Raw genomic sequence first — 27,571 nt, 5'->3', positions numbered from 1 at the left:
CTTGTTTCACGTATACCCAAGACTTTAAGAGCTGTACAGATAGGATTTGTTGGGAATTAAAAAAACAATTGGGTAGCTAGGGAAGAATGTAGATCTAAAAGAAATTGAAAGAGGAAGGAATTAATCATTATACATTTATAAGAATCTCAAAAAATTAATTCAAAGATTAGGAAAAAAGGGAAGAGCAGCAGAGGGCTCTTTCTTTTGTTAAGACTATCTTATGTGTCTTGAATGAATCTTGGTTGTAATATCTCATTATAATTTTGTTCTTACCATTTTGTAACCTGGATATAGAATATATTGCTTTTCATTAGTATTTTTTTGCAAATCCAAGTAAGTTTTTTTTAATTGTTTTTATTGAGCTATATATTTTTCTCAACTTCCCTCCCTTCCTCTTCCATCCCTTAAACCCTCTCCCAAGGTCCCAATGCTCCCAATTTTCTCAGGAGATATTATATTTTTCTACTTCCCATGTAGATTGGGTCTATGTATGTCTCTCTTAGGGTCCTCTTTGTTGTCTAGATCCTTTGGGATTGTGAGCTGTAGACTAGTTTTTCTTTGCTTTATGTCTAAAAGCCACTTATGAGTGAGTACATATATTTGTCTTTCTGGGTCTGGGCTACCTCACTCAATATAATGTTTTCTAGATCCATTTATTGGCCTGCAATTTCAAAAAGTCATTTTTTTTTGCTTTGTAGTATTTCTTTGTGTAAATGTACCACGTTTTCCTTATTCATTCTTTGGTCGAGGGTCATTTATGTTGTTTCCAGGTTCTGGCTATGACAAACAATGCTGCTATGAACATAGTTGAGCACATGTCCTTGTGATATGATTGAGCATCCTTGGGTATATACCCAAAAGTGGTATTGCTGAGTCTTGAGGTAGGTTGTTTCCTAATTTTCTGAGAAATCATCATACTGATATCCAAATGGGCTGTACCAGTTTGCACTCCCACCAGCAATGGAGGAGTGTTCTCTTTACCCCATATCCTTTCCAGCATAAGTTGTCATCAGTGTTTTTGATCCTGGCCATTCTTACAGGTGTAAAGAATTTCAGAGTTGTTTTGATTTGCATTTCTCTGATGGTTAAGGATGTTGAGCATTTCCCTAAGTATCTTTCAGCCACTTTAGACTTATCTTTTGAGAGTTATATGTTTAGGTCTGTACCCCATTTTTTATTGAATTATTTGTTCTTTTGATGACAAATTTCTTGAGTTCTTTGTATATTGTGGAGATCAGCCCTCTGTCTGATGTGGGGTTGGTGAAGATCTTTTCACATTCTTTAGGCTGTCATTTTGTCTGTTGACTATGTCCTTTGCTTTACAGAAGCTTCTTGGTTTCAGGAGGTCCCATTTATTTATTGCTTTTCTCAGTATCTGTGCTACTGGGGTTATATTTAAGAAGTGATCTCCTGTGCCAATGCGTTAAAGTGTACATCCCACTTTCTCTTCTATGAGGTTTGGTGTGGTTGGTTTTATGTTGAGGTCTTTGATCCATTTGGACTTAAGTTATGTATATGGCGATAGATATGGATCTATTTTCATTCTTCTACATGTTGGTATCCAGTTATGCCAGCACCATTTGTTGAATATGCTTTTTTTCCATTTGATATTTTTTGTTTTTTTTGTCAAAAATCAGGAGTTTGTAGGTGTGTAGATTGATATTCGAGTCTTGATTCAGTTCCATTGGTCGTCCTGTCTGTTTTTATGCCCATCCTAGGCTGTTTTCAGTACTGTAGCTCTGTAGAAGAGTTTGAAGTCAGGGATTGTGATTTCTCCAGATGTTCCTTTATTGTACAGGATTGTTTGTGCAACCCTGGGCTTTATGCTTTTCCATTTAGAATATTTTTCTTTTGAGGTCTGTGAGAATTTTGCTGGGATTTTGAGGGCATTGCTTTGAATCTGTAGATTGCTTTTGGTAAGATTGCCATTTTTACTATGTTAATTTTACCGACCCAAAAACTAGGGAGATCGTTCAATTTTCTGGGGTGTTCTGTTTCTTTCTTCAAAGATTTAACGCTCTTGTCATTCAGGTCTTTGCTTGTTTGGTGAGAGTTACTTCAAGATATTTTATATTATTTGTGGCTATTTTGAAGGATGATGTTTCTCTGATTTCTGGTGCGGGAGAATTGTCTGTATTCTGTCAATCATGTTTTAAATAAACGCTGATTGGCCAGGCAGGAGGTGTAGGTGGGAAAACCAGACAGGAAGTAGAAATGATGCAAGGAGAGCAGGAGAATTCTGGGGAGGAAGAAGCTGATTCCTCCCACTTCTGCCCAGATCACCGAAGCAGCAGGATGTAAGCTGCCCCACTGAAAAAGTTACTGAGCCACATGGCTAGCATAGATCAAAAAAATGGGTTAATCAAGATATTAGAGTTAGCCAGTAAGAGACTAGACTTATGGGCCAATCACCATTATAACTTATAGAGATTTCTGTGTGATTTTTCTCTGGGACTAAACAGCTGGGGGAACTGGGCAGGACAAAAACCCCAACAAGCAGGCCCAGCCTTTTCATGTTACAGATTTCTTTCTCAGCCCATTTATAATCTGTGTAAAGAAGGGCTACTGATTTTTTGAGTTAATCTTGTATCCTGCTACATTATTTAAGGTGTTTATGAGTTGTAGAAGTTTTTTGGTAGAATTTTGGGGGTCATTTATGTAAACTATAATATATCCACAAATAGAGAGTTTGACTTCTTCTTTTCCGATTGTATCACCTTGATCTTTTTCTGTTGTCTTATTGCTCTAGTTAGAACCTCAGATACTATATTTAATAGATATAGAAAGAGTGGACAAGTTTGTCTTGTTCCTGATTTCAGTGGGATCACTGGGAGTTTCTCTCCATTTAGTTTGACGTTGGCTGTTGGCTTGTTGTATATTACCTTTACGTATGTCCCTTGTATGTCTGCTCTCTCCAAGACCTTTATCATAAAGGAATGTTGTATTTTGTTGCAGGCTTTTTCAACTTTCAGTGGACACTTGGTTTCCTGCATCATAAAACCAGTCCCTGTCTTCTTTATTTTTAAAATTTCTTGAGATTTAGATTATCAGGAAAAAATGTGGAGTACAGAAGATGTGGGGATCTCATCTATCCCCATGATCAGCTTTTCTTTTTGCTATGTTAACAGGGTATATTTGTTATAAGTGTTAAATTAATATTGATATATTACTAGTTAACATTCACACTTACACATACATATTCTTTATACAGCGTTCCTTATATTTTAACTTAATATCTTCTTATGTTCCAACATCTCACTGAAATACCACAGTACAATTTATGGTATTTCCTTAGGATTTTCCACACTTCTTCCTTTTTTTAATTATCTTCACAGTTTTGAGGTGCTTTGATCAGGCATTTTACATGAGACCACAGAGTGGGGTGCCATTCATAAAGCTCCGTACCAACAGCAGCTAGAATCAATATGCTTCACTGTAGATGTTAGCCTTGGTCTTTTCTTTCTACTTTTATTCAAACATCAAAAACACAAAAGTCATTCCTAGCCCTCAACCTGTATGGAAGTAGGTTATAGGTCATATTTGGATGTCATACTACAGTTTGTCAATTTATGTTTATGTGAATAAAATTTTTGAAAGAAAGTTTGAGAATTGAAGTTATATATATTGTTATTTCAAATATATTTTAATAAATAAAGACTGCCTGAAGATCTGAGAGTAAAACAGTCCCACTGCTCAGCCTTACAGACCAGATTATGGTAACACACACATTTAATCCCCGTAGTCACAATGACACACATCTTTAATCCCAGTATCCACCCTAGTTGTTATAGAAATCGGGTGGTACATGTCTTTAATCCCAGTGGTGCACACCTTTGGCCCCAGCCCTACAGAGGAATATAAAATGGGGCAAGGCAGCTCTCAGACACAGTCTCCTTCTGAGATTCTAGGAAGCAGGATTGCCATTTTAGACTGAGGTCAAGGTAAAACCCAGTGGCTGATTGTTTTGCTTTTCAGATCTTCAGGTTGAACCCCAATTTCTGACCCTGAGTTTTTATTAATCATGCTTCATTTAATTGTGCTTCAGATATCAACTCAAAATTACCTATTATAGTGAGAATGATTGTAAGAGAATAGCATTGCCTTTATTGACTGATGGAAGATGTGAAATATAAAAGAAAATAAATAATACAATGGCTATTGCCTATGCAGCAGTTAGGGAAAATACTACATGACATACAACTATATAAGATGTACTATAAAATTATACTTAACTGTAGCTGTCACAACCTGTATCAAAAATGTAATCTGTAGAGTGAATTCTCCTTTGGTTCTAGTTGTGAAATTACTCAAGGTGACTAATTAGAAAAATGAATAAGGAAAAGGTTTTCAGTACTAGAATACTTCAGAAATGTGAAAATGGTAGGGGAGAATTGTCTGTATTCTGTCAATCATGTTTTAAATAAACGCTGATTGGCCAGGCAGGAGGTGTAGGCGGGAAAACCAGACAGGAAGTGGAAGTGATGCAAAGAGAGCAGGAGAATTTTGGGGAGGAGGAAGTTGATTCCTCCCACTCCTGCCCGGATCACCAAAGCAGCAGGATGTGATCTGCCCCAGCTGAAAAAGGTACTGAGCCACATGGGTAAAATAGATCAGAAAAATGGGTTAATCAAGATATGAGAGTTAGCCAGTGGGAAGCCTGACCTAATGAGCCAATCAGCATTATAACTTACGGAGTTCTCTGTGGTTGATTTTCTCTGGGACTAAACAGCTGTGGGGTACTGGGAGGCATAGAAAACACAAACAAATAGGCCCCCTCATGTTACAGAATGGCGCCCACGTGGATAACTGCATCCACAGAAAGCCTGAGAAAGCTTGGGAAAGACTAGAGTAAAGCATTTCAGTTTTCAGCTGAAGCAGGAAAAAAGCTGCACTGTTTTAAAATGCCGTCCGGCCAGGGAAAACTCTGACTCTTTCAAGCAGGCAGTCCAGACTATGGACACAATGTTGCAGCTTGCTTCCTGGCAAGGACCTTGAAATGCCTTAAGAGCTTTTGAGTGGTGTTTTCTCCATATTCCTTAGCAAATTAAAGACCCATGTGGTCAGAAAAAGAGAGATATACAGTAAAGAGAGATTCAAAGAGTAAGAAAACCTCTAAATGGTTTACAGTGTGTTAAAAATACATGCATGCTTGAAAAAAAAGTTTTAAAGCCTTAAAAATAAAAAAGAAAGAAAGAGAGTAGTTGGGTGTGGTGGAACACACCTTTAATCCCAGCACTGGGGAGGCAGAGACAGACGGATCTCTGGGAGTTCAAGGATAGCCTGGTCTACAGAGTTATTCCAGGACAAAGATATACAGAGAACCTGTCTCAAAAAGCCAAAAGTTAAAAGTAAAAATAAAAGAAATAGAGGTTAAAATAAAGCCACGTAAACATGGAAAATACACAGAGAATCTTGATACTGTATGCTATTATGCTCTCTTTGAATTGTTTAAATGCTGAGGAAGGAGCAACAGCTGCTAAAAGATATTTGCTTATAACTGCTGCAGAATTAATCCAAGATAGGCATTTTGAAAATACCTTGGCTTCAAAATTGAAGTCAAAAGGTATGTTACTTTGGAGAAGAGATTTTGCTTTCATTTTCACAGAAAATGAGAGGCTCTGGATTTATTCAGAGTTAAGAAAAATCATCTTTGACCAAGGGAGACCACCTGAGCAATCTCCGGTAGGAACAGATGGCCCAGATGTCTGAGCTCTTTATCCAGAACAGATTCAAGACTGCTACCTGAGATGATCAAGACTCACAGGACTTGATCATAACTCTCAATTTTCTTTAAGTCCCCATAAGATTATCAGCGCCCCCAACCAGCAAGAAGTAGCCTGGAATACTACGCCCACATTCCAAAAAAAAATGGACTATGGATATTTTCCTTTGTTTTTTTAAAAAAAGAGGGGGAAGTGGTGCGGGAGATTTGTCTGTATTCTGTCAGTCATGTTTTAAATAAACGCTGATTGGCCAGGCAGGAGGTGTAGGCGGGAAACCCAGACAGGAAGTGGAAATGATGCAAGGAGAGCAGAATTCTGAGAAGGAGGAAGCTCATTCCTCCCACTCCTGCTCAGATCACTGAAGCAGCAGGATGTGAGCTACCCCACTGAAAAAGGTACTGAGCCACATGGCTAACATAGATCAGAAAAATAGGTTAATCAAGATGTGAGAGTTAGCTAATAAGAAGCCTGACCTAAAGGGCCAATCAGCTTTATAACTTATAGAGATCTCAGTGTGATTTTTCTTTGGGACTAAACAGCTGGGGGGCAGGGCAAGACAGCAACACAAACAAGCAGGCCCGGCCTTCTCATGTTACATGAAAATGATATATTATCAAACTCATCAATATTTTATATTCCCTCTGTGAACTGTTTTTCAAAAATAGTATATAACAATGCTGATTGTGGCTCTTGTACTACTGAGTTCTATGCTGACTTAATTTGCTTTGCCATTTCCAAATGCTGGTTTCTTAGACATACTCACTCCTAAAATCTCAATTTTTCTGTCTACTTATCAGGGATATTTGACTGTGGCTGGATGCTGCCGACTGATGGTTTAGTTCTCAGAGATTTTATGGCTGTTATTTCTCTGCAGCTGCATCTGGAACAATTACAACAGTATCACAGGTTGGCATGTCCAACTCAGCTCAAGATCCAAAACAACAGCCCTCAGCTCATTTGGAATATAATCTAACAGTTTCAAATTATCACCCTCCTTGTTGTATAAACATCCTCCCATCCCCAAACTCCAGGGTCATGGTCAGTGATTAGTTTACCAAACAAGACCCAAATGTTTTGTGTGTTGTAATTTTATCAAATAGCCTCTGAAGAAAGGAAGACACACATGATTGGAAACAGTGGAGAACAGTGAAAAGAAAAGAGAATGAGTAAATAAAGCAGAAAAATGGTTGTGGAAAATGAAAGTTACATCCTGTAATGTCAAATGAAATATAATGTATAAAATCTCATATATCATAACTGGAAGTATGTGTTAGCTTAATATAATATAAAATAGTAAATGGGATATAAACCATTTTTGCCTTGGACTCAAATTTAGACCAAAAAAATCTTTTTAGAACTATTGTCTTGATAACCCAAAGAAATCTGAGTCCCTTATATGTCAGAACTCAAAACCTACTGTTGTGGGAACAAATGAAATGCAGTAGCCAGCCAATGAGTGTTGCAACCCAGTTACTTATGGAAGATGTGGGCTCCCAGGACAACTTCACAGTGTGCACTCTGTTATTTTGGGTGATTCCTGATATGCTCTATGACTACAGAGTTCATTCCATTTGGAAATGACAAGCAGACAAAAGTTACCTCTATGAAATCAGTGTTGGCCTAATTTGAGATGTGATAAACTGTCAGGAAGATCCTTTCCTTCATGCAGTTAGCTCAGAATTTGAGATTACAGAAAATCAGAACATGGGCCAAATGATAGATAGGTACATAATAACATCAAAGGTCAGTGGCCAAGTCATTCGTAGCTAATGCCGTCGCTGAAGCAATACATCTGCCATTTAGAGCACATCTGTGTCATCCTGGGAGAAAGTAGAGACTAGGAAAACCAGCATGACTGATATCAATCAGCAATGAGAAGGCCAGTTTGAACAGAAGCAGTGATATAAAATCACTACTAGTAATATGATCACTAAACTATTAACTTGTAAACAACAACAGAAACTCCATATACCCACAGTAGTAACAACTGAGTGTATCAATTAAGAACATAAAGAAAACTTAACATGATGACTTGTAAATTAAATACTCTTCTATAGCCTTTCATAATGTGAACCCAGTAAAGCTACAGAGGTCCCTTGAAGTGCTTGCTGGGCAATTGTGATGACCAAAGTTTGGATATCAACACCCAAGCAACAAGGGTAGTATCAGTTCACAACTGTAACCCTACTCTGAGCAGAGAAGGATGATCTCGGGTGACCCAAAAGAGACAATGAAAGGCTTAGGTCCAAGGAGAAGCCCTGCTTTAAATGAAAACATGTAGAGTCATAGAGACGACCTGACATCCTCTTCCTCTCTGATATCTACAGCTATAGTCAGGGGCATTCATCCACACACACACATGTAGGCATACACTCAACACAGACACACAGACACCCACACTCACACAGATATACACTACCAAAACACAGAAACACACTCACAAAGTAAGCACAAAAATCATTTTTACTGGCAAACCCAGGAGTTAAGCCTTAGTTCCCCCATTTTCCAACATAAAGATGTGACTATCAACCTTTGTGAGTGAAAACGGAAGAAGCCAAAGAGAAATACTTCTCAAAATAGGTTAGATGTCTGAGCAATGTAGTCAGCCGTTCTGGGAACAAGCAATAGCTTCTGGAAGAGGAAATCTATGTGTTGTCAGCAAAGCCAGGTCCAAATGAGGGCAAAATGTTACACTTAACAATATTGTGAAGTGTAAGTATAATTTGGGACCCAAACTTTTGTCCAGACAGAGGGACAAGACACAAGACATGGTAACTTGAGAACAGATCATAGGTCAGACTCATTTCCCCTTCTACTGAGCTATCATCACCCCAAGTTTGTTTTAGGCATTGACTCCAATCTAGAAGCATTTCTAAAACTGTTGAACAGGATCTTTGAGGGAACATGATCCACTGTTCCATTTTGATCCCAAGGATTCTCAGTCTGGAGCATGAGAGGCCCTCGGGGCACCCACGAGGTTGAACTGTTATGAGCTGCCATTGTATTTTTGGTTGGGGAAGGTTCTCAGTTTCCTAGGATCTATACAAAAAGCAAATATTATATTGTTTTGGAAGAGAAACTCAGCCAGTTGTATACTTAACCAGGTAACATGAAGAAAGTCCTTAGCAGGTCTATGTAATTTGTTAAGTAAAATGGGCTCACAGAAAATGAGAGACTATGAACCTAAATTGCTGGAATTCAGTTTTATAATTTTCAGGGCATTCTTACTGTGTTTTCTGCTAATCAAAATGGCTATAACTGTTTTCTGATTCTCTGATTTGTCTTCAGGGTCAAAGAAGGAAGCTGATTGTCCTGGTTGGTTTTTGTAGGAACTTTCTTGCCACAAGTTAGAATCACCTTGGTAAAGACCCTTCTGTGAATAATTGTCCTGAACGCCTTAACTCATGTGGGAAGATGCACCCCAACTGTGAGCCGCACTTTCTGGAAGCAGATTTGAAGGGATGGCAGAAGGACAGTTCCTCACTGACCTTCTGACCTTGCTTGGCCTTCCCTCCGGCAGTTCTAATGCTGCTGATGATAATTCCTTTGCTGATCTCAGAACTAGTGTTTCCAGGTTTCTATTGTAAAGTAAGAACTTCCCATGAACCTTTTGGGTTTTCAACACCATATGGGGACTGCTGAGGCACGTAGTCTCAAGCAGCAAGCAAGGACCTGGTTCTCAGCCTCTCAGGGTACAATTCAGCGGTTGCTACCATTTTAGTATAAGATGAGGTTTAAAAAAATCTTTAATAAATATAAGCATTCATGCCATTGGTTCTCTTCCTCTAGAAAGTCCTCATTAACACACATATTAATGGAATATTCTTAATAACATACACCTTATAACAGTCATAAGTGATACGGCTGATGGATCTGAGGGTTGAAGAGAGCTTGCAGAGTGGGATGGTTGAGATGGAGGAAGGACAGATATGGGAGCAGGGAAGAAGATATCTACATTAAGGGAGCCATTTTAGGGTTGACAAGATACTTGCCTCTTGAGGGGATCCCAGGTGTCCACAGGGATGTCCCCAGCTAGGTCCTTGGGCAGTGAAGAAGAGGGTGTCTGAACTGTCCTTGCCCCACTATCACACTGATGTTTATCTTGAATATCACCATAGAACCTTCCTTCGGCGACGGATGGAGATAGAGACAGAGACCCACATCAGAGCACTGGACTGAGCTCCCAAGGTCCAATTGAAGAGCAGAAGGAAGGATACGAGCAAGGAAGTCAGGACCGCGAGGGGTGCGTCCACCCACTGAGACGGTGTGTCTGAACTAATGGGAGCTCACCAAATCCAGCTGAACTGGGACTGAACAAGCATGGGATCAAATTGGACGCTCTGAATGTGGCTGACAATTGGGGCAGACTGAGAAGCCAATGATAATGGCACTGGGATTTGTCTCATACTGCATGTATTGGCTTTTTGGGATCCTAATCTATTTGGATGCATACCTTCCTAAGCCTGGATGGAGCGGGAGGGCCTTGGACTTCCCACAGGGCAGGGTACCCTGCCCTCTCTCAGGACTGGCGGGGGAGGGGAGGGGAAAATAGGAGAGAAGTGGGAGGAGGGGAGGAAGTGGAAATTTTGATTGGTATTATTTATAAAGTAATAAAAAGATAGTCTGCTGAAAAAATAAGCTTAAAAGAAAAAAAGAAAAAAAGAAAGAAATCAGGTTCTGGAGCTGTCATAAGGAATAAAAGGGGAGCATGGCAGATGGAGGGAATGGCCTCACCAGTTAATTCTCACTCCTGCCAATTCAAAAGCCTGCAGCAGTGCCCAGTCTCAACCAATCACTTTTTATTGAAAAGAGCTTGGTTAATCCAGGCAGGAGAAAAGAAAGAGATGATACTTTTATTTTCTTCTTGTTTGTACATCTTTAAATTCAAGACACTCACATTCTGTGCATAAATGATATGATTACCGCTTACACAGTGGTGGGGAAGAGACGCAAAAGAGAATAAATGAAGTGCCACTTTAAATAAAAAAAAAAAATAAAGACTAACCCAGAGAGGTGACAAAAAAGGGAAAGACTATAGAGAAGAAGAGGCATCCTGTGTTCTAGCAGTTAACCACACAACTGAAGCCAGAGACAGGAAAATGAACAGGATGTTAGAGATTTAGTCACAAGGAATTGAGAAAGGTGCTCAGAAATTAAAAATGACTTGATGCATGCAAAGAAAAAACAGAGTCTCGCTCCCTTCCGTCCCTCTGCCTCTGAGCTACTGGAGCTGAAGAGATGGCCCAGAGTTAGTGCATCCAATAAGAACTCCACAAAAATTCATCCCATCAGGGACATGAGGTTTCTTTGTACTTTTACCTAGAAAACAAATGACAAGAGCCGTAGCTGTCAGCAGAAAGGGGAAAAAAAAAAAAAACTATGCTTTGTTGCAGCAGGACTTGCAGCAACCTGCACAATGGGGCAGTAATCAGCAGTCAAATTTCAGTCTGCTAAAACAAAGAGTGTGCTAGCTGCCCATGACCCAGGACTGTCCCCATAGCTCTGTCTACTGGTGCTGGCTCTGTGGTACTTCTGTCTCTTAGGACTGCGCTGAGAGACTGAAGCGCACAGTGTATAGTGACTACATGTGTTGATTTGTCCACGTTCTCCCTTACTTTGCACTCACAATTCTCTATCCCCACATATGTCTCTGTGAAACACGCACTTTTATCTGTACACATTTACACAGTATGCATTAGTACTTTGCATTATATATGTGTGTAAGTGGAGTTTTCTTATTATCCCACGACTTCTCTGTCACATCTCCTCCTGCTTTGTGATCTCATCACGCTGGCAAGAGCATATTTAACGCATTGCTTTTTGCTGTGCACAGTACCCTGTTACGAACACTCACATTGTGCCCATTTCTACAGCAGCACAGACCTGCTTTGGTGCTCATTATGGACGACAGTGAGAAATTCTATGGGCTACCTCTCAGGGGAGAGCATTACTGAGCCAACGGGGTGTGTGCACACAATGTAGCTGAGGGGTGCCACAAAAAAGGCACCAGCAGGGGATGGAAGCGCTGAAGCCAAAGGACAAATCAAGGTGCTTTAACGGCAGCTACTGCATTTTTACATTCTCTGACATCTCAGCCCACTTTCCCCATCTATAAAAACGTAAGTAATGACAGTGCTTATTTCATGGCGTTATTGTGGGAATTAAATGGGACGCCAAAGTGCTCCGCACATTATTGGGTGTCCAGTCGGCAAGTAAGTGGAGTCATGGGTTATCTTTTTTGCCATCCACGTAGATGTTTGACCTTCCAGAAGACTGGATCTTCAGAATAGGTCGGTAGCACTCACAGACCCCTGCCCCATTGTATAGACAGGGACAATAAGAGCAGAGAGAACTAGGTCTGTACACGGGGTTTACTGAAGATGGAGTGTGATCTGAGTGCAGCAACCCAGGTTCCTGAAGCTGTTCTTCCCCTTACTAGATAAGGCCCACAACAGCGCTATCACTCCATTCACAGTGGCAGCAGGAAAGCAGAATCTGCTCATTGGTCTCCGCTTGCATCAGGTATCACACAGGCTTTACATACTCCCATTCACAGCATGAGCTCCTGGGAGTTTGTCCAGATACCGTGATCTTTTACATCACACTTCCCAGAATCCACACTGTGCACCAGTCTATTGGCAGAGGCTACTTTTCCATTCCTGGACACCCAGAATCAAAATAACCTCACAGAAAATGTATTAAATTGAAACACTGCTTGGCCAATCACATAAGCATATTGCTAGCTAGCTTTTACATCTTAAATTAACCCATCTCTATTATTTTTGTGTCCTACCAGTAAGGTTCCGTCCAGTATCTGTCTCCTGTGGCACCTGTGGCTTCTCTCTGGCTCTGCCTACTCTCTCTCTACATCTATCTGCTTGGAATTCCCTCCTTGCCTTATTCTACTCTGCAATAGGCTCAAAGCAGCTTTATTCATTAACCAATGTTATTCACAGCTTACATAGGGGTATCCCACATCACCTTCCCTTTCCTGTCTAAATAAAAAGGAAGTTTTTAACTTTAACATAGCAAGATTACATACAACAACAGAGTTATCAAGCGAGAATTATAGTTACAATATTTATATCTACTTTATCTTTTATCATAACTAAGGAAAACTATAACTATCTGTTCTTCAACTCCATCAAAGACCCCAGAAGGATAAAATATTACCTAAGTTAACAGGAAGTGCATTGTAAGCAACTTCCAAAACAGAATTGACAGAGACATCTCGCTGCCTCGAAAGTCACCCAAAGATCTTCTGCAACATTGGAGTACCCAATCTTCAACCTATAGGCCCATGGTATCTGGCAGACTTCTCAATGAAGCAGGAAATTTCAAAGACAGTTCCACCTGTATTGGCAGTTTGTCAGTCACTTTCTTCTGTGTTCTGCAGAATGCCTGGGCAGACTCTTTCATGAAGCAAGAACCCCAAAGGACTGTCTCACCTTTAGTCAAGTTCAGCAGTCATTTTTCTGTGGGTCCAGTTCATACAGCATAACAGCAAGCAGGCCAGACAAGAGCAGTTTCTTGCCCAAATGGCTAGCAAATTCCATAAGAAGTTTCTTCGTTACCCATCATCCTCTTAAAGTAGATTGGTGGTACCAGGAGCAGATGTGTCTCGTTGTAATAAAAAGTCCTCAGTTCTTAAAACATTTTAAATGCCATATTCTGTTAGTCTTTGAGAGGTTTGAAGAATGCCTATGCATGTGAAATACATCTCTGTACATCTAGAAAACCTAACTAGCATGACTAGATGCTTGACTATTATAGATTATCTATTAACCTGTATTTCTTAATTATACATTACATTTCTAAATGAGCTACACAAACACAATGCCTTAATCAAGAGCAGGAATGAATATATATACATACATATATGTGTGTGTATGTGTTTGTGTATGTATAACAAAATTAAGTTTGTATTAATAAACCTAGATCCATACCAATGCAAAGTATTCATCTCTATAGCATATTGTACTTTTAATGTAAACAAACATTTAAAAACAATATTTGAGAATTTGGGCATAGTTCTCTCCAAACTGTTTTTTGTTGGGTGAAGCATTTTTGGGTGTTCATGAAGACTTTTCAGATGGTCTTGGTCCATCAAACCACATTAGTCTGGAAGGAATCCACAGGTTCTCATCCTCTGTGGAAGCAAAAGCAGAACCTCTTTTCTAAAACAGCATATCCTTAGACCCAAATTTTGAAGTCAAGATACCCTTAAAGTACATATGTTGCTATATTCATAGCAGCACTGTTTGTCATAGCCAGAACCTGGAAACAACCTAAATGCCCCTTGACCAAAGAATGGATAAGGAAAATGTGATACATTTACACAACGGAGTAATACACAGCCGAAAAAAATAATGACATCTTGACATTTGTAGGCAAATGGATGGATCTAGAAAACATCATATTGAGTGAGGACCCAGAAAGTCAAATATCATTTGTACTCACTCATAAATGACTTTTAGACATAAAGTGAAGAAAACCAGCCTATAAATCACTATCCCAGAGAACCTAGACAACAATGAAGACCCTAAAAGAAATATACATGAATCTAATCTATATGAGAAATAGAAAAAATACAGTATCTCCTGAGTAAATTGGTAGCATGGGGACCATAGAAGAGGGTTGAGAGAGGGGGTAGAGGAAGAGAAGGGAGCAGAGAAAAATTTACAGCTCAATAAAATCAATAAAAAAGTTCATATGTTGAGTTGATCTAGATTAGCATCACATACAATGAAATGTCTCTCTGTACTTAGCTCCTTCACAGTCAAAAAATTCAAAGAAAATACAATAATACATATAATCCAGTCTCACTGTGTATTTTCCATATTTACATGTTTTTTTACTCCTTTAATCTATGACTGTCTGTACTCTGTCCCTTTAAAGACTTTGTTTTTTTAAACTATTTACTTCTTTTTATAACTATTCCTTCTCTCACCCAAGCCTATGTACATTTATCCAACACCATGATCCATTTAGAAGTCTTTTCCATCTGGACTTGTCTTTATTGCATGTGTATCTGTAATTATTTTTTGACCAGTAGCACTTTAAAAAAATGCTAAGTGGGCTTGTCTGGAAACGACTCTGTCTGTGCACTGCCTATTAACATGGTGAAGGCATGTTCACTGCCTCTGAGAGCCATGCACAATGCTCAGCTCCAGGGTAACAGTGGGTCTGTGCCACCACTAAGCAATTTGTAACATGCTGCTCACAGACCCCATTTAAGTACTCAGCCTCCTGAAAGAGCCAGAACTGTTCCCGCAACTAGCATAAACCAGGAAGCCGCCATTTTGAAACCATGTGGGGTTTTTTTGTTTGTTTGTTTTCATTTCTGTTTTTGTTTTGATGCTAATGCTGAATCAGGAAGACCTCTCTTCCTGAAAACAGTTGTGACACCCCTGTTCATCACCAGCAAACAGAGCCCATCCAGGAAAAAAAAAATGTGGCTACCAAGAAGCCATGCTTAACTCTGTTCTTCTGTGTCTAGAATTCCTTTCCAAGCTTTCTCAGGTTTTCCATGAATGTAGTCAGCCACACATCGGCATCAGAGGCTGCTTGTTTGTTCCTGGCAACCCAGACCCAAAACAACCTCACAGTAACTGTATTAATTAAAACACCACCTGGCCAATCATTTAAGCATATTGCTAGCTAGCCCTTATATCTTAAATTAACTCATATCTATTAATCTGTGTATCAACAAATGGTTGTGGCCTACCGGTAAGTTTCTGTCTGGTGTCTAGCATCTGTCTCCTGCGTCACCTACATGGCTTCTCTCTGACTCTGCCTACTCTCTTTATATATCTGTCTGCTTGGAATTCCTGCTTTGCCCTATTCTGGGCTGCAATAGGCCCAAAGCAGCTTTATTCATTAACCAATAATACTCACAGCATACAGAGGGGAATCCACATCACCAGCCTGCCTTATAGCCAGCACCATAGGTCTTGACTCTCTCCTGTTCCATGTCTTTTCATTTTTCATGGGCATCCCCCACTCCCGCAACAAACCTCCTACACAGACCCACTAGCACAGGAGAGAAACGTATATGGTGGTACTGGCTATCATGTGATCATCTGGCTTTAAGTCATGCACTGCTGCACTCTGCAATGACATCCAAGTTATGACTGCATGAGCCCTGAATTGTGCCTTGAGGCAAGACTACTTCTTTACAGAAATGACAGCTATCTTTACAAGAATCAATGAGCACTGATCCATGCTATCTATTTTGTGATGTGATTCAATGTCAATTGACAATTAAACATTTATTCTATACTAGTCTATTCTACTTAAATGAGTCTTCTTTGGTGTTTTCTCAATATTTTATAATTTTTAAATATATGTATAGCTCTGAGTATATTCATCACTTATTTAGCACTCCAAAGATAAATCAAGACAGATCTTTTTTTCATAAATACCTTATCTCTTACTCTTTAGCTAATAGAATCAATAGGTAACATTTGGTTAAATAATACCTACAGTGTGTTTCAGCTCTATTATTATTCCTATTAACTAATGAAATTTCATATATAACAATATCCATAAACTAATACAATAAGTCAAGAATTACAGAATTTTAAAAAAGTCCAATATAATTCTAAGATGAAAAACTAAAGGTCAGAGGATGTATAAATATGTAAAGGTAACTTATTCAAACCTACAGTTTTTCTTTTAAGATTAAAAATGTAGTATATAATATGTCATCATACTGTAGGTTTATGAATTCCTATACAAATACACACACATACACACACAGGGAGGATAAAAGGGGTAAGAAAAGAGAGAGAGAGAGAAAAGTCAGTGTTAAAAAAAAAAATTCTCAACCAAGAGGAATTTCCACCCCCAAAGCCACCTAGCAATTTCTGCAAATGTTTACTGCTGTCCCAGTGAGAGCCAAGGGGTGCCACTGGCCTCTAGTGGGCAGAGGACAGAGCCTCTGCAGAATGTCCTATACACCACAGGAGACCGTCCAAGGGAAACAGGCACATCACCCACACAGGCAGTGGTGCTCAGACCAAGGGTCTACTTGTTTTATTGAGAGCAAAAGACAAATGAAATATTCTGCTTATGATTTCACAGTGATTCATTTCTTTGTTGAACTAAATAATATCTCTCATTTCTTGAGAGAAGAAACTTAGAACACTGAGTACAAGAGAGGGTCAGAGTAGATCTGCCCCTGAAACAAAAAGATAGTGGTTTTGAATTTTATCCAAATATCTTATTGGACAGGAATGTAGGAGGCACCTTAGAGATCACAAAGTCCTATAACTCTAATGGAAATTTACGATCCAGTCTAGAAGGCTTTCCTGTAGACACCCGTAGTTCTTCCGTTCATTTGGAGGCTTCTTTCAAACTTAAAAGAATCTATTTTTAAGTGTTCATTGAATGACACTATTTGGTTTTGTTGTTTTTGCTGTTTTGTTTTATTTTTAAACACAATAAGTCTCCATGAAACGTTCTGATTATGTGAGGTAAATGATAGTATTTTTCAGGACACGTATTTTCTAGAAATACCTTCTGATTTTATGTGGCTATGACTATGGTAGATTGGTTATTTTTAACTGTATCTTCTGAATGATTAAAATTTAAGTTGGTCATTTACAAGTCAAAGCCAACGTTTTAAGTACCACAGGAACTTAAATGGGTGCATTTAACTGCCGAAGGAAAGGTTTTTTAAAAAACCCAATTGAATCTTTATTTGATGATCAACGTGCGCCCTCTACCGAATTGCAGAGATATAATCTCGGATCTGTTTTAATCCTCAGGACTCAACCGGCAGAACACCGCTGCAAGCATCTTTCTAGTTAGTTCATCTGAAAAAAAATAAAACTATGAAACTTACGTATACATTGACTAAAAAAATAAGTGAGGATGAGCTATTCCTTGCACCACATTAAAGAGCCGCATTGTGAGACATCTCCCAGAAAATCCCCCAAACGACAGTGGCAATAGGAAAATTACAAGACCACCGCTACTCAACCCAAGAACCGAGCGGTATTTGTATTAGGTCTAGCTCCTTTGCTCCTCTATCAGAGAAAGAGAGTTACACTTTTACACTCTACCATTGATTCTAGAAGTTTTAAGCTCTCAAACACGATAGTGAATTACCAACAGACAGAAACCACTGAGGTGGTTAAAACAAATATCCCGGGAATTCCGTGGAAGAACAAAGTTCTTCCCTTTTCAGCTGTGCATTCTCCGATCCCAAACACTGGTAGAACGCCCGGAGCCCGGGACCTCCCGCCTAAAAAGGATGCTGGGGAGAGCATGGTAAGATGCTGGAGAGAGGCTTGCATCGCGAGTACCCCAGTTCTTACCTGCGCTCCGACCAGGAGACAGCTGCGGAGAATCAGCCATCCACAAACGTAGGGTAAAGCCTCCAGCCAGGCCATGTCCAGAGCCGTCCAAGACACAAGCAGCGTCTGGGTCCCAGACTCGACTACTTGGCCAGTGCTAGGCAAACTTGTGATGGGGAGTGAGACGCAGTTGGGCAGCTGGAGCGCGGGAGCCACCGGCTGGGAGGCTCGGGTCTGGCCGCCTGCACCCCTAAGTCTGAGAACCCGGATTCCGGGTGTATCAGCTCCGGGTGGTCCCGCCTTCCACAGTGCACAGCCTCGGGGAGGCGGCGGAGGATGTAGGCGCGTCCTTTGCCTGTCACTCAGTCCGCAACCCAGGAGCCCCAGACCAAAAGATTCCCGAGGCGACGCTGCGGCCACACTAGACTCTCACTGTGTATGCTTCCCTGTAGTGGGTTCTGAGTCCCCACGGCATCTGTGGGGACGCCTTGAGTCCTAGGAGGAGTAGCCCAAAACTTTCCTCCTTCCCAAAAGCGTGCTGACCATCCACCACCACGAAGCCAGTGTGACAAAGTCTTCCGGGGGCTGGGGGTGGGGCTGTAGGGTCGGTCTCTGTAGCTGTCCACTGCACAATCTACATACAACCCTCTGAAGATCGATGATTCATTTTCTCTTCACTACAGTGGTATTTCCTGGGTAGGATGGAATGGAAGCGGACAGGTATGTAAGGAGTGTGTGGAGTGTGTGTGTGTGTGTGTGTGTGTGTGTGTGTGTGTGTGTGTGTGTTCCACAAAAATTACTAACAAAAAAATCGAATTTTGGGTATAAACGGTCATGAGATCTTCAGTCCTGAGAAAGCTCACAGTCCCAAAGGAAATGATCTGGTTACTTCTGGCAGTGTCTTTGCTGTGGCTTTTTGAGTTTTGGGGGGTTTGTCTTTTAGTTATCCATGAAGACATAGTCTGACCAGCATCAGGACCTACCGGTGCAGTAAAAAGCATGTTTCTTCCCTTCAGAGTCACTGAAACACCCCTAAGATTGTCCTCAAATAGGGAGTTTTGTGTAGATCATAGAGGATTGTCTTCAGTCATTTAAATGCAGTTCTTAAAAAGGTGTGCTCAAAATGGAGGCTTATTACAAATACTTGAACACCATTAGCCTCTTGCTAACCCTTCTCTCACTTGGACTAATTGATAGTAATTTTTATACAAGCAAAAATTTATTTCTCACAGTTCTGGGGCGTCAGTGGTCTGGCAGAGTTGGCTCTGACTGCCGGTTCTTCTCACTATAACCTCACATGACAGAAACTCTGAGGGCATCTCCCGGAATCTCTCATCAGAGCACTGCTATTTATGAGCCCAGGATGGGAGCCCCTCAGCCCCACTTCCTGGAGTTAGGCTGCAAGAGTATGAATTCTGGGAGAACATATGTGTTCTGTCTATCAGTATTCGCCTTGGGAAAGTTGAGCTTAAAATACAGCCTCCTCTAAGGGAGAAGCTCAGTAAGTGTTGCAGTCGGACTTTCTTTGGGCCTCCAACTCCCAAACAATGACAGGAAGACTTTTATGAATTGTGAAAGCTTGGCCTTAACTCAGACTTCTTCCCAACTAGTTCTCAAAACTTTAACCTATTTATATTAACCTATGTTTTGACATTTGACTCTTTACCTCTCCTCAATATAGTGGTCTCACTTCTTCTGTGTCTGGCTGGCAAATGCCCTACCTCTCAGACTCTTCCCTTAATGTTCCTGGCTCTCCCTGGAAGTCCAGCCTATCCTCTCCTGCATAGCTATTGGCCATTCAGTTTTTTACTAAACCAATCATGAGGTGCCTTAGCAGAGACACATCTTCACAGTGTAGAAAAAGATTATCCTTGTATGCTTAATAAATAAATAAATATTTAAAAAAGATTATCCCACAACAAAGTGTACTTATTATGGTTAGTATTGCTGCTGCTTCTGCTGCTGCTGCTTCTGCTGCTGCTGCTGCTTCTGCTGCTGCTGCTTCTGCTGCTGCTGCTGATGATGATGATGATGGTGATGGTGATGATGGTGATGGTGATGATGGTGATGATTGTGATGGTGATGGTGATGATGGTGATGGTGATGATGGTGATGATGATGATGGTGATGATGATGATGGTGATGATGATGGTGGTGATGATGATGATGGTGATGATGATGGTGATGATGATGATGATGATGGTGATGATGATGATGATGATTATGATGGTGATGGTGATGGTGATGATGGTGATGATGGTGATGATGATGACGATGGTGATGATGATGATGATGATGGCAGGGAGGATGATAATTGTGGTTGTTACACCTCAATGGGCAAAGGGCTGTGGTGAACAGAATGCTGTCTATATTAGGATTGCTCTCTTTATTTGACGTGTACAACCTTATTCTTACCTTAACTTTTAATGTTTTGATCAATGCCAAAGGTTTCTCCTTTTAAAGTATCTAAATCTATCCAAGTTTTGTTTTGCAATGTTGTGGATCAAATCACTGTCTCCGCATGTAAGGTTAAGACTATACCACTGAGCTAACTCAGCATTTTTAAATAGTTTCTTCTTTTGATTTCAGGCCAAGATATTGCATACTGGCTTTTGCATAAACTAAAAAACATAAAATCTTTTCATAAAACATCATTTCTCATTAATTATATCTATTTAATGGCAATTTGACAGTTTCTCTAAGTACCTAGTGTCCATGTAAGATCCCTACTATCCTACACTGGACACCAGAAAACTGTCAATATAAAAAAAATACTTTTGAAATAGCAAAATTATTTCTCACTAACAAAAATACAAGGGACACCCCCCCACCCCGATTAAACTTAAGGAACTGGAAACAAGGTACTCTGTGAGAAACTTCATAAATCATAAAATAAAATGTGTCTCTAAATAGTCAGGTGACAAAAGGGCAGGACGTCCTCCAGAAGATTCAGAGATTGTCTTCAGTAAAGCAGGGGTTTCTTGTAAGATTAAGCTGCCAACTTCTGTCACTCTCCTAGGGTGATGGGAACCAGAGTCCATCAAGCCTTCTGTACATTTAAGACTTTGTCTTGCAGACGCAGCAAATGCCAGTGCAGATACATCGGCCGATACACACAGCTTGGGCTTCTTGATTGACAGCTCTACCTCTCTTCAGAAGTCAGGATGCTCCAAGAGCAAATTTCAAATAGTCAGAGGATCTTAAGTATAAAAATGGCCAAATTAGTCAATTAGTATATCACCTATTGTTCGTGTATGTGTGTATGTATATTCATGCATGCAGGGATGGCTCTGTGTGTGTGTGTGTGTGTGTGTGTGTGTGTGTGTGTGTGTGTGTGTTTCTTGTTCTGTTTTGTTTGAAATAAAGTCTCTTGTTCTGTTTTGTTTGAAATAAAGTCTCCTATTAGCCTGGAACTCACCAAATAGGCCAAGCTGACTGACCAACCAATCCTAAAGTCTCATGTGTCTTCAATCTCCCAAGTACTGGGATTATAAGTATGTACCATCTCTCCCAGACTTTTTATTTCAGCAATCACAGTTTCCTCTCCCTCCCTCCTCTCTTCCCAGTCCCTCCACCTTTTAACCCCCATCGACTCCTCCCCTTTTCTCCCCAGAAAAGGGCAAGCCTCCCATGAATATCAACCAGCCATGGTATATCAAGTTGCCCAGAGACTAGGCACCTCTTCTCCTATCAAGGCCAGAAGAGGCAGCCCAGTAGGAGGGAAAGGTACCAAGAGTAAGCAACAGAGTCAAATACAGTCCCTTCTCCCATTGTCAGGAGTCCCACAAGAAGACTAAGCCACAAAGCAGTAACATATTGCAGAGGGCCTAGGTCAGTCCCATACACACTTTTGGGTGGGCTGTTCAGTTTCTGTGATCTTCTATGAGCCAAGGCTAACTGATTCTGTGGGTTTTCTTATGGTGTCCTTGATCCCTGTGGCTCCCACAATCCCCCTTCCCCTTCTTCTGCAGGATTCTCCGATCTCCACCTAATGTTTACTGTGATCTTTTCATCTGCTTCCATCAGTTTCTGAGTGAAGCTTTTCTGCTGACAACTGGGTCAGGCAACAATCTATAAGTATAGCAGAATGCCCCCTCATTGACTGTTTTTGCCAGGCATGTTTGGTTCTATCCTAGGTCTCTTGGTTGTGGAGCCTCAAAAGGGTCAAGATCAAAATCACAAGTGACATCTCAGACTGGAGAGGATGTGAAGCAAGAGGAACTCCTTCCTTGCTGATAGGATTCTACATCCCATCTTCTACAGCCACTTTAGAAATTAATAAGGTGCTTACTCAGAAAATTGAGAAAAGACCTATCTCAAGAGTAAATTATACCACTCCTAGGCATATACCCAAAAGACGCTCCACCATACCTCAAGGACAACTATGTTCATAGCAACCTTATTCATAATAAGCAAAAACTAGAAACAACCTAGATATCCATCAACCAAAGAATATGGATAAAGAAAACATGGTACATTTACACAGTGAAATATCACTCAGTTGTTAAAAACAATGACATCAGCTGGGCAGTAATGGTCCATGCCTTTAATCCCAACACTCGGGAGACAGAGGCAGGTGGATCTCTGTGAGTTTGAGGCCAACCTGATCTACAAAGTCAGTTCTAGGACAGCCAGAGCTGTTACATAGAGAAGCCCAGTCTCTAAAAACCAAAATAAAAATTATATCATGAAATATGCCGGAAAATGGATGGGATTATAAAAGATTATCCTGACTGAGGTAACCCAGACCCAGAAAGACTAACGTGCTATGTACTCACAAGTGGATATTAGCAGTAAAGTAAAGAGTAATTGTAATGACTCAGCCACACAGCATGGCTGACACTTCCCAGTTCCAGGGCCACGCACACAAGCCCTCTGGCAGAAATGCCTAATGGCCCCGGGGAATCTTAAAGGACCCTGCATGACCCACGCGTGGCAGGGTTGCATCACCTACTTCTGACACAACTGTGTGAGCCCTTGCATGCATGCGTGAGTTCCGCCATCTGCGTATGATGCAACCACGTCATCCCCCTGTGTGCTTGCGCTAGGCAACCTTTAAAAGCTTGACGCACCATCTTCAAGCCCTCTCTCTGCACACCGACCTCACCAGGCCTGTACACTGACCGGAATAAACTCTAAGCAGGTTTGTTATATGTTCGTGTTTGCTTCTCACTCGCGCCAGGTAACTTCAGTAACTATGCTACAACCCACAGACCCAAAGAAGATAAGAAGCAAGGAAGGTTCAGGGGGAAACATGAATCTCATTGGGAAGGGGAAACAGAATAAATATCACAGGTGGACAGTGGGGGGTGGGGTGGGCGGTTCGGGATGGAAGGTGGGCTTAGGAACAGGAGGGATCAGGTCAGGGGAGGCTGGAGGGAGAGAATACTATGAGAGACAACTGGAATCAGGAGCATCTCTGCGATGAGCTAGAAACCTAGTGGAATGGAAACTCCTAAGCATCTATGAGGGTGACCCTAGCTAACACTCCTGCTGTCTTTGTTAGGGTTTTGGTTGCTGTGAAGAAACATCATGACCACGGCAACTCTTAGAAGGAAAATACTTAATTGAGGTGGTTTGCTTGCAGTTCGGAGGTTCTGTCCATTACCATCATGGTGGGGAGCTGCAGGCTGATGTGATGCTGGAGCTAAGAGTGCTACATCTTGCAGAAAACAGGAAGTCAACTGAAAGTCACACTGAGGTAAGTTTAGCAAAAGAGACCTCAAAGCCCTCCCCCACAGTGGCACAACTCCTCCACCAAAGCCACACCTCCTAATAGTGTCAGTCCCTTTGGGGTCATTTTCTTTCAAACCACCACACCTAGCAATGGGGCTTACAGAGTCTGAAGTGGCCATCTACTATAACCAGGCAATGCTTCCTCTGGAGGGATTGGGACACCAACCCAACCACATAACCTTCGACCTACAATTTGCCCTGCCTTCAAGATGTGCTGGAGTAAAGGTGATGTAGAAATTGTGGGAGCAAGCAATTAATAAGTGGTCCAGCTTGAGACCCATACCGTGAGAGGGAGCCCATCCCTGACTGTCCCAGACCTTTTTACACAGGCTCTGGAGACCAAACTCCAGTCATCAGCCTTATGAGGCAAGTGCTCTGCCAGATAAACTGTCTTCTCAACCCAAGAATCAATCTTTTTAATGCGGAAGATATTTTAAAGGGGGACAAAGGACAAAAGTTTGATGATACCTCTAAAATCACAACTACAGCTCCCTGTGAGGGTAAGAAATAAAGAGGGATTTACAGCTGAGTGAACAGAGCCTCTTGCCATTTACCCGGGGAGGAATCCCATTCATCAACCCCAGATGTCAAGGACTTCTAGCAAAAAAATTGGCCAGTTCCCTCTGCTGTAATATCTGAGAGTCGGGCCTGGAAATTCTCTGCCTGAAGCTCTGGAAAATGACAGCAACAAAGGGCAAGGAGAATCATGGGTATTTAAAGTGGGGACTTGGCCCAGGTACATGTGTGAGGAAATGGGGCTCTACCCAGGGAAGGACCTCTGTCTAGAGTCCACACCAATGTGCATAGTTCACAGGCAAGTGACTTACTCTCTGTTTAATCTGGAAAGTTTGCTATCAAAAATGACTGCTCACCTCACAGTGCTCATGTGACAACCGAAGTAATGGCCATACCAACAAAACTTCTCTCAGCTCGGCAGAATTATACAAATGACAAGTATGCTTGGTGTCTGTGAGTACCTTCACAACGGCTATCAAATTCAATTTATAATTAAAAATTTTCAAAGCCTATTATAAAGTGCTCAGTAATTAATTTGTAGCTTTAGAAAACAATGAAAAAGAAGCCATAGCAATTCTTATTTTTTTTTCCTCTATTGGGGATTAAGGGGAATAACTAATAAACACAAGACCCAACCCAGGCAAGATAAAGTCTGAAGAAAATTAAAATGTTAGACAATTGCACATTTGGCACCCCTTTCTTCAATCTGTATTTGCCCTAAATTATAAAATAACAAAAACTTGCCTTTTTCTTGAATAATTAGGTGAGAAATTCCTTGTTAATGCTGATAAACCACCCACCCACTCAAGCCTGCTCTCCTTAGCCAGCCTTTTACTACCTGTTGTTCCCCCTTCACTATCCATTTGGGGTTTTCAAATGTGTCCTCTAAATTCCTTGACATGCACTTCCCATTGAGAGCTGGGGCCTGAGTCTCCTCTCTGTTTAAGGTCTTTGATTGCTCAGACTAGAAAATGCAGTAGAATTTAGCACAGCCTTACAAAACCATCAGCTGTTAACTTTAACCTCCAGGATTCACTCTCATGGCGGGAATTTCACAACCTTGCTGCAAGAAAAATGGAAAATGTCCACAGAGAAACCAAACAGAGACAACTGACACTCTCGAGTCTCCCTCCTAATATTCCACACATCACTACCAACCGATTCATTAGCCACAGAAAAGCCCCATTAGAAATGATTCCTCTATGGGCTGGAGAGATGGAGCCGTGACTGAGAGCACTGGCTATTCTTCCCTAAAACTGAGGCTCAGTACCTAGCAACCATATGGTGGTTTACAACCATCCATATCCATTTTAGGAGCTGTCGAACCCTTTTCTGGCCTATGAGGACACCAGGCACAAATGTGGACCACAGACATACATAGAGGCAAAATACCCATTCATTTAAAATGAAAAGAAACATGTTGTGTCATTCAAACTGAACAGCCTGAGGTCATGCCATATGAAGTGTCAGTGCTGCTCCAATCGTAGACTCTGAACTCAGTGGCTGTGCTTTCTGCCATGCAGTGATGAGCAGATGCCACCCAACTGCACAACTCTTGTCCTCGTGGTGCGAAGAGCTAATGTATCTACTCACATAGACTATGAGAACAATGGGTTTTTCCTAATCATTTCACCACATGCAGCCAGGAGGGAGTCCTGATTGGTGCTGACTAAACAGAAAATTCCTTTTGCCCTTTCAGTTCCACTTTTTCTTTCCAAAATTATATGGCTTTCTCAAAGATGGCTCATTCTTTGTCAAGATCCATCCCCACACACATACCATGGATCTTGAAATATCAGGGCTTGAAAAACAAAGTCCCTCAATTTCCAAGATTTCAATCATTCCTGCATATCTCTGACCATATTTTTGCCATAAAAATAGTTTTAATGATAAGAATGTTGTTTGCATGGAAAATATGTTTTAATGAGCCATCGTCAGAGATTAAATGACCAATCAAACTAATATCTCACGCTTTCTAATTGTATTATTTTACAAATTCCTTTCATAAGCATAAATTTTGAAAAAAACATATCAACAAAATACCTTGATCTCCAAACAACCCTAAAACATAGGTTAAACTAAGGTTCCTGCTTTAGTGGTGGTACCCATTTAAATAGGAAAACTTAAGCTCAGAAAGCTGAGTAACTTGTAGATAGAGCACAACCGGAAGCAGAGATCTCAGCCCTGACTACTGTTTTCACTTTCTATCCTCTGTTTTTGTCAGGAAACTCACAGAGGTAGTCAGAGCGCCCTCATTCAATTGTTTATTTCCCCCACAGAGAAAATTTCCAAGTCAAGTCACCCCTCACAAAGAGATTCTTGTCCAACCAAAGGTAGTCACATTTCAGGCAGCATGCTACATCTTGGATAATTTCTTTTGAGACTTTTGAACCAAATATCACTGAGACAAGAGATTAACCTAGTTTGCAAAAAATGACAGTCTTTTAATGCGAAAACAGATTAAGAAAGAACACTGAACAATCTACTTGTTTATTGTACTCTAAAAGAATGTTCTGGAAGCCTTGAAAAAATAATTTGATTACTATTTTTAAGAAACGAAACAATTTATGCTAGGTACTTTTTAGACAGAAAAGATCTCTGTAAGAAATAAACAGGGCTAAACACAGAAATACATTGGTTTTAATATAAAGAAAGAATTATCAACATTAATAAAATAAGGTACCTTAAAACACAGCTGTGAGGTAGAAGAGAGTTTGAAGATTCTGTGGTAAGTTGAATAACAATTGCCTCATAGGCTTGTAAATTTGATTGCTAGGTCACCAGGGCGTGGCACTGTTTGAAAGGACTAAGAGGTGTGGCCTTGTTGGAGGAAGTGTGTCACTGAGGGTGGGCTTTGAGGTTTTAAGAGCACATGCCAAGCCAGGTGTGTTTCTCTCTCTGCCAGCAGATCAGGATGGTTCTCATTGACCAGTCCAATGACATGGCACCCTAATGGACTAAACGAGCCCCCATTTAAATGTTTTCCTTTATAAGAGTTGCCTTGGTCATGGTGTCTCTTCACAGCAATAAAACAGTGTCTGAGACAGCTTCCAAGAAGAAACGGAGAAGATTGAAAAGTTCCTCAGGCGGGGTGCTAAAGGAGAGCATTTCCCAAAGAGCACAAGCTCAGTATTGAGCCTGGTATGCTGTACATAATGTAAAAACAGCAAGACAGGTTCCATGTTAGCAAGAACAGAAAAATGAGAAGTAGAAAGAACTGTAAGTCCCTTGTTGCATGGCTAAGAAGGAATTCCCCTTTGTAAGAAAGCCTGTTCTCTTTGTTTTGGGGGAACA

At 40.8% G+C, this 27,571-nt stretch overlaps 1 protein-coding gene and 1 long non-coding RNA gene across 3 annotated transcripts in view; one reads left to right on the top strand and one right to left on the bottom strand.

The window, feature by feature from the left end:
• Nucleotides 1–27,571, bottom strand: part of Pth2r (parathyroid hormone 2 receptor) — a 99,740-nt gene that overhangs the window by 65,531 nt on the left and 6,638 nt on the right. Inside the window, exon 1 of one of the 2 annotated variants that reach the window (XM_048459163.3) lies at nucleotides 18,047–18,555. The exons of the other annotated variant lie outside the window; for it this stretch is intronic. Coding sequence (XP_048315120.3) covers nucleotides 18,047–18,121 — 75 coding nt within the window. The 5' untranslated portion in view covers nucleotides 18,122–18,555. Of the gene's footprint in view, nucleotides 1–18,046; nucleotides 18,556–27,571 lie in introns of those variants that run through there. 2 annotated transcript variants of the gene reach the window in all.
• On the top strand, nucleotides 4,513–10,237 carry LOC148123247 (uncharacterized). Its single transcript, XR_015735015.1, has 3 exons — nucleotides 4,513–4,584; nucleotides 9,012–9,084; nucleotides 9,842–10,237. It is a non-coding gene; the product is annotated as an uncharacterized LOC148123247 (long non-coding RNA).

This window comes from Myodes glareolus, chromosome 1 (genome assembly GCF_982192425.1).
Source record: "Myodes glareolus chromosome 1, mMyoGla1.1, whole genome shotgun sequence".
NCBI lineage: Eukaryota > Metazoa > Chordata > Mammalia > Rodentia > Cricetidae > Myodes > Myodes glareolus.
Note: the sequence above shows the minus strand (reverse complement) of the source record. Positions and strands in the feature narration are given on the sequence as shown.